The sequence below is a fragment of the Pinus tabuliformis genome, chromosome X, assembly GCF_031772625.1.
Source record: "Pinus tabuliformis cultivar Carrire ecotype Pingquan chromosome X, CPIR1, whole genome shotgun sequence".
NCBI lineage: Eukaryota > Viridiplantae > Streptophyta > Pinopsida > Pinales > Pinaceae > Pinus > Pinus tabuliformis.
In genome coordinates this window covers 311,080,049-311,088,511 of record NC_142308.1, presented here as the reverse complement: position 1 = coordinate 311,088,511, position 8,463 = coordinate 311,080,049, and the positions used below count along the sequence as shown (strand labels likewise).

General features: G+C 37.0%; 1 protein-coding gene across 1 annotated transcript; it reads left to right on the top strand.

The window, feature by feature from the left end:
- The first annotated feature begins 7,257 nt into the window (after window positions 1-7,257).
- Window positions 7,258-8,007, top strand: LOC149139662 (uncharacterized). Its single transcript, XM_089450790.1, has one exon. It carries the CDS (start codon window positions 7,258-7,260, stop codon window positions 8,005-8,007), a length of 750 nt encoding a protein of 249 aa, XP_089306916.1.
- Window positions 8,008-8,463: the final 456 nt, after the last annotated feature.

Below are 8,463 nucleotides of genomic sequence, written 5' to 3'. Positions count from 1 at the left end.
TAATCAGATGATCGATATATGTGCAGGAAATGAGATTTTCTCCTTCATGGACGGTTTCTTGGGTTATAATCAAATTACTATCCATCCTTAAGATCATCATAAGACAACTTTTATTTTCCCCTCGGGTAATTTTGTATACAAAAAGATGCCTTTTGGTCTTAAAAATGTTGGAGCAAATTTTCAGTGGGCCATGTCCAACGCTTTCCACGATATCAAACATATCATCGAGGCTTATTTGGATGACCTAACTTCTCATTCTCGAGAGATAATTGATCATCCTCATTATATTTGATAATTTTTTGAGCAATGATGTTTTTATAAAATTTGGTTGAATCTAAATAAATGTTTTTTCACTGTCACATCCAGTCAGTTATTGGGATTCATAGTATCTATTGAAGGAATTCATGTAGATCCTTTCAAGGTTGAGGTAATACTTCAGTTGCCTCCCCCATCTACCATTCATCAACTTCAAAGTCTCCAAGGAAAAACTAATTTCTTCAGGAGATTTATCATCAATTATGCTGAGATTACAAAGGGATTTATGAGATTGCTGAAGAAAGGTGTTCCATTTCAATGGGATGATTTTTCTCAATGCTTGTTTGATGCTTTGAAAAAATCATTGACCTTTTCTCCTTTATTGAGTCCACTTGATTATAGTAGGGGTTTCCTCTTATATCTCGTTGTGGTAGAATCAACCATCGATATGGTTATTATTCAGGAAGGTGATGCTCTCCATAAGCACGTCATTTATTATCAGAGTTGAGGCTTGGTAGGTCCTGAATTATGATACTCTCCTATAGAGAAATTAGAGTTAGCAATTTTTCATGTTGTCCAGCGACTTCGACACTATATTCTACTTTGAAAAACTTCTATCTTAGTGGTTGTCAACTGATTTCAGTTTGTTCTTAGTAGGCAAGTGATTGGGAGAAAATATAATAGATGGATTGTTATCTTACAAGAATTTGATATCGAGTTCTTGTTAGTCAAATCTAAGAAATATTTATTATTTCCATAGTTAATCTCAGAGTTTCCTTGTTAAGAAGAAATGGTTTATGAGGAATCATTTCCTGATGAAAATATTTTCCTTATTTCTTCAGAAGATCATTGGTATGGAGATATTATAATATATCTTCAGACTTCAAAGTTTCCCCTCACTTTTTCAAATGATGAGCGAAGAAAATTGTGTCACTTAGCGAAAAGTTATATTATTATCGTTGACAATTTATATCGTTGTGGGGTTGATTCAATCCTTAGACACTACTTAACCTTAGAAGAATTTGATTTAGTGATGAATGATTTCCACCGTGGAGCTTGTGGTGGTCATCTATCTGGGCTTTCTATATCCAAAAAATATTGTGTACAGGGTATTTTTGGCCTTCGATTTTCAAAGATTGTGTTAAAGCAATCAAAAAATGCCATCCTTTCCAGGTTTATAATCGAAAAATGCACGCTCATCTAGCTCCGCTCCTTCCTATTATTATCATCGATCCATTCACAAAGTGGGGCATTGATTTTACAACTTGTAACCCACCTTCGGCAAAGGGTCATAAGTATATTATTGTAGCAGTGGACTACTTTACTAAGTGGGCCGAAGCTATGCCCACTGTTGTGAATGATGGTGAAACAATAACCCTATTTCTATTCAACCAACTCATTTCTCATTGCGGTATTCCAAAGGATATTATCACTGACCATGATAGTCATTTCCAGGAAATGATAATGGTTGAATTGGCTCTCAAGTTGGCTTTCAATTAGGAGCATTTATCTCCTTACTATCCTCAGGCCAATGGTCAGGTGGAACCTGTGAATAAATCCCTAAAATTTATCCTACAAAGGAAAATTAATGATGCTCAATCCAATTGGAATATCATGTTATATCTTGCACTTTGGGCATACCAGATGTCGGTTAAGAACACTATGGGTTTCACTCCTTTTCAACTAGTTTAAGGTTTGGAATCGATATTCCCCGTGGAATGTCAAATTCCTTCTCTTAAATTAGCTGTAGAACTTCTTATAGACACTTCAAGTCCTAAAGAATGCCTCGTTTATTAGGAACTTCTTGACAAGCAGCATTGAGATGCAGCCACAATTAACGAACCTCATAAAAAGAGAGTGAAATTTTAATATGATAAGGTTGTGTGTCCTAGGGTTTTCTCTAAAGGTGACCTTGTCCTAGTCTATGACCAAGACAAAGGCACCTTGGGGGAAGGTATGTTTAAACCCATGTGGTACAACCCTTTTATTGTTAAAAAGGTCTTGAAAAAAGGATCTTACAAATTGATTGATTTTGATGGAAACAAGTTGCAGACCCCAGAAATGGGCTCTATCTTAAAAAGTAGTATGCCTAGGCTTCTGCCTAGCATTTTCTTGGTTGTATATATATTTGTGCATATATGTTTATAGGTTTCATAGTGATATGAATATTTTTGATCTACTTTGGCAGGTATCGATGGATGATCTGGTATATCTAGGGTTCATCGATGGTGCTAGTTGACATACCCAGAATTTGGATTCTGCGGCTTGGGTGATTTACTATCCATCTAGTTAGTTGTTGGTTTCAAGAGGCATATGTATCAGCCCTACTTCAAACAATGTTGTCGAATATACTGTTGTTGTTAACTTACTATATGAAGAAATATCTCTTGGTATTGATTTGTTAGTAGTATACTTGGATTCACAACTAGTGGTTTCTCAGTTAAACAACATCTATCATGTGAGAGATCCTTATTTATATCACCAATTTATGAGAGTGCGTTTATTACAAATATCATTTAATTTTATCACATTTATTCATATTCCATGATCAGAAAACTCATTTGTTGATTCCATAGCTAATCAAGCATTAGATTGGCATATTAATCATTCATCACATTAAAAATAAAAATAATAAAAAATCATCTGTATATATGGTCATCACATCATGAAACCATTTGTATATAGATAGAAGTTTTATGTTCAAAATATTATACAAAATTGGGACAAAATTTCCTACAAAATTAGGGCTTAAGCCCAATCATGTCTATCAAAAATATCTGGACATATTTAATCTATATCTATGGGTCCAGCCTCAGATGTGCATCTCAGAAGAAGACGATGGTAGTAGCCACCCATCGAAAGAGCTACACCCAACCCTATGGTACTCCTACCACGCGTATTTACATAGCCTCTAGTAGATCTGTTGTCGCTGCCATAGGTACCTAGTGAGTCAATCTCTCCAAGTTCCTTTGTATGATATGGAGGAGTCTCTCAATCTCAGTGGCGACACTCTCCATGGCTCTTCCACGATGCCTATTTTGTAAGAATTTTTGTCTCATCAAAATAATTTCAATTCATAATTTTTGAAATCCAAAAAAATCAAATAACTTTAAAAAATTAGAAAAAAAATTACCAATGGAACCCCATGCAGCGTCAGGTGGAAGCACTAGATTTGGATGCGTTCTAAAGTTCGTGCCTACATAGGGGTAGTCCTTGATGGAAATGACTTGTTGTTCCCACCAAAGGAAAAACTCATCATCAAATGTCATTCTAGGGACCTCACCACTCCCTAGTCTCTTCATCAAACCAAACCATCTACCTATCCATGGATCTCTTGGGTTTCTGATGGTGGACAACACTTTGGGTTGAAGTCCTGGTAGCCTGTGAAAGAAGAAAGTGAAATGGATGGTACCATACCCAAAATGTTTCGTATTACTCTTTTTTATAGAAGTAAGTTGTTTTTTTATATTGGTTAGGAGGGTTGTACACCAATCAAAAACTGTGTTAAGGAAATCGACTGCTAGGGTCATTATAACGCGTGATTCTTGGTGCAATGAAGTTGATCCTGCTACCCTCACAATGGTAAAAAGGAGAATTCTAAGGGGCAGACTTTCCACATTTTTTATTGGGATATGTGTCCCTACCTTCTCATTATTTCCGGGTCAATATATGCAAATGTGATCATCCACACTTAGGCTTCCTTGGGCCTTCCCTTGCAAATTAGCTGGCTCTCCTCTCTGACAAATTCCACCGATGAAGTAGATGTATTCTACTTTGATTCGCAAGGGCATTTGATCAATCATAAAATCATTTTCTTATAGATTCCAGTAATTCAAAAGCATCTCTAGCAACCTTGTGTTGGTTTTCATATTTGGCATTTTGAAAAATTTCAACAATCCACACCCTCTCAATGCATCCACTGCTAATGGATCATTCATTACCTCAATATCCACTGCATTGTGCTCTCTTTCCTTCCATGTAATAGTCATCCTGAAATTCAAGCATTTTTATCCATTAAAATTCATAATTTAAATTTTTTCACTACACACATGCGTGTTCATTTCATACATAGTCACATATAGGGATTAATGGTATGTGACTTCGATATGCCCAACCTGTGTACGCGCAGAGTAAAAGTCTAAAAACAAAATTCCTATGGTAAATAATGTAAACTTTGAAATGGGAACTGATACTATTACCTGTTTTGTAGAGATAGCAAAAAAGTGACCCGATTTTGAAAAGGGGTGATGTAGAACACACATGTTTTTTTAGAGCATAGTTTTTGGCACTTTAATTTTTTTTATGTACATTATGTTTTAGAATGGTAGTGATTTTCATGTTGATTTAAAAAGGTGGTTATTCTGCATCATACCTTTTTTTTAAAAGATCTATTTTTTGACTTTAAATTTTCTAATGTATGAAATGTAAATAATTATTTTGTAAATTTAATAATTTTGGAAGTGGTCTTCTTCTTCATATTTTCTTGTTTTTATTTTTATTTTTAATTTTTTTTTAGTGAGGTTTTTATTGATTTTCATATTTAAAGAAGAAGGTCGATATTCTACATATTTATACATCATTAATTAAATTTTCAATTGACATGAAATAATTGTCTCTAAAAAACAAATATAAAAATATATATAAAAAAGACAAAAATAAAAAATAAAAAATGTTAAAAGAAAATCATCTCATAAACCATAAAAGAATTTGGAAAAAAAAACAAAATATATATATATAAGTAAAAATTGAGAAATTTTAAAAAAATAATTAGCAAAAACTAGGAAAACAAAATTAAAAACAAACTAGTTTTAAAAAAAATAGATATTTAATGAAAAAAAATTAAAAACTAGTAAAATTAATATTGAAAAAAACAAAAAATGTTAAAAAAAGATTATCTCACAAACCATAAAAGAATTTGGAAAAAAAAAAAAACAAAATTAAAAGATATATATATATATATATATATATATATATATATATATATATATATATATATATATATATATATATATATATATATATATATACATATATATATATATATATATATATATGTAAAAATAGAGAAATTTAAAAAAGTCACTAGCAAAAACTAGGAAAAAAAAAAAAAAGTAGTTTGAAAAAAAAATATAAAATTAACGAAAAAAATTAAAAAAACTAATAGAATTAATATTAAAAAAAACAGAATAGTTGTGGGAGAGATCTTTGTGAATGCTCAACACGGGAGCGGAACGGAACTAGGGTTTGCGAAAACCTTCAACGGCACCGACTGCACTGCACGGATACGCGCAGGGACTGTAGGAAAATCTCTGCGGTGTGACAGAGCTGCAGGACACTAGCGATGCGCTATGGAACAACCTCAGGGGAGGGCGTCAGAGCCCTCCCCTTCGCAGCATGATCCTGAGCAAACAGTAATCTTTGGATTAGTAGATCAGGAAATCTTAAACAAGGGGAAAAAGCATCAAGATGATAACAATGAGACTGGGAATCGGAAGAACATAGACAGCAATACTCAAGAAGGAAGAGAAACTCCAGAAGAAAGCCCAAAAATAGCCTCATCAACATGCCGACCAGTCGCCAAAGAACGACCACGAATAGAGCTGCCGGGAGACAAGATTGACAGAAGAATAGAGTTCATGAAGGATCATGCCCTCATTGGGAAGTTTATAGGGTTTTGGCCGACTGAGAAAGCCTTATACGGCTGGATTGCGGTGAAGTGGAAACCCAAAGGAGATGTCACTCTGCAGTTAGGGCCGAAAGGCTTCTTTACTGCTACATTCTTCTATCTTGAGGACAAATATAGGATTCTAGGAGCCGGGCCTTACTTTTTCAACTCGGTAGGACTGTATCTGAGGGAATGGATCCCAAGATTCAACCCAGATAAAGAAGATCTCACTTGGGCGCCGGTTTGGATCAGAATGTACTCTCTTCCAGATGAATATTGGGACGAGGACATTCTCAAGGGCATAGGAAATGGAGTGGGAGAATACATTAGAGCGGCAGAAGAAACCAAATCTCATAAGTACATCTCCTATGCTCGAATATGTGTCTTTATCCGCCTGAATGAAGCTTTACCAGAGTCGGTAACTCTAGCCCACCGAGATGAAGAATGGATCCAGCCTCTCGACTATGAACACGTACCCTTTCGGTGCAGAAAGTGCCATGCTCTGGGGCATCTCTTCAGAGACTGCCCTCAAAATGCCAAAGCTAACACCCCTGACCAGGCTGAAAATCCAACCCAGGATGGCTTTACCAAAGTCCCAAGCCGAAAACGCTCGCATAAAAATCCCCAGAGTGGGATCAAACCCCAGCCTAACAAACCCCAAGAACCTGTAACTAAGAATAGCTTCGATATTCTTGCTCAATCCTCTGAAGATCAACCCCTGAACTCTGAGACCAACCCTGCTCGCCCATCTTCCTCATCCAATCCCCCTCCCTCAGATCCCCCCCCCCAAACCTCAATCCCCCATCATCATCCCAACTATTCTCAGCAGAAGTCAGAAAGAACCAGCAGAGATTCACAAGGATATGGAAGTCGATGGAAAGGTCGACCTCCCCCAGGACTCAGAGATCAATATAGAAGAAAGCAGTCAAGTGCAACAAATGGAAGAAGAGCCAGAAAGCATAGATCTACACAGCCTGGATATACTGGAACTAGAACTAGCTTGCAAGAAGAGAGCATACGATACAATATCAGAGACTCAACTCAATAAGCTCGAAGTGGTCATCTCGCGAGCCTATCATCAACATCAACTAGGGATACAACCAGGAAGTCAATGGGATGGCAGCCTACGCCCAAAGGATACTAAAAAGAGAGGAAGGAAAACAGATCTCTAGCGAACGATCGAGATTGGAAAAATCCTGGTAGATTCAGGCAGATATGCTAAGTTGGCAAAATACTACAAGCCCTCCAATAATAGTTGAATCATGAAGCTTATATCATGGAACTTAAGGAGGCTTAACAGCCCTGGAAAACTCAGGATGTTAAAAAACATGATAAAAATGGAAAAGCCACAGATGTGTTTTCTCCAGGAAACCAAATGCAATAGTTCTACTCTAGGCACTATTCTCTCAAAAGCATGGCCAGGTTGTCGCTCAGTTGCAGTAGATGCCTCGGGAGCTTCAGGAGGGCTTGCTATAGCATGGAATACCCAAGCGGTTACCCTAACAGACTTTCATGCATCTCATCACCTCATACAGGCGGCCTTTCATATACTGGGCACCAACATACATGGCAACTTATCAAATGTCTATTTCCCGCAAGATACAGGAAGCAAAATTGCACTCCTTGATACAATAGCAGCTCTGAGCAACAACAGAAGGCACCCATTATGGATTGTTGCAGGAAATTTCAACATGATCACTAAAATCGAGGAGAAGATAGGAGGGAGAATTAGAATGGAACCAGAAGTTGATCGCTTCAAGGACTTTATCCAAACTGCATCTCTCATAGATATGCCATTCTGTAATGGTACCTTCACATGGAGAAATCGCAGAGCTGGAAAACAACAAATAGCTTCCAAACTGGATCGCTTCCTCATCTCAGACAATGCGGTTCATCTTGGAGGAGACATCTCAGCAGCTATCCTTGCACACACGGGATCGGATCACTGGCCGATTGCTCTACAATGGCAAAGACCAGGAGACTTGACAAACAGACCCTTCCGCTTTGAAGGTTTTTGGCTCTCGCACCCTACCTTCAAAGACTTTGTCAAGACCATACGGACATCTTTTGTCCCTCCAGAAGGATAAAAAATGTATCAGTTCCAACAGAAGTTAAGATTTCTTAAAAATCACCTAAAAAGATGGAATAGGGAGACCTTTGGAAATATCTTTAAGGCGCAACAAGAGTTAAATCAGGAACTGATGGATCTGCAACAAAAGATTATCACAGAAGGGCATACGGAGGCTACCCTGGAACAGGAAAGGTGCATCCATAGCCAGCTCGAGGATAGAAGAAAGTTGGAGGAAATCTATTGGAGGCAAAAGTCAAGGGTCAGATGGCTGAAGGAAGGGGAGCGCAACACCAAATTCTTCCATAGAACCACGGTGCAGAGAAGGATGCATAATAACATAGCCTTCATCCAGAATCAAGAAGGGGAAAAAGTAGAGAAGCATGAGGAAATCGAAGAGGTACTTCTCAGTCATTTCCAATAGGTCCACAATGAGCCTAGGGAAGATCGGCAACAGGCTATCAGGAAAATAATC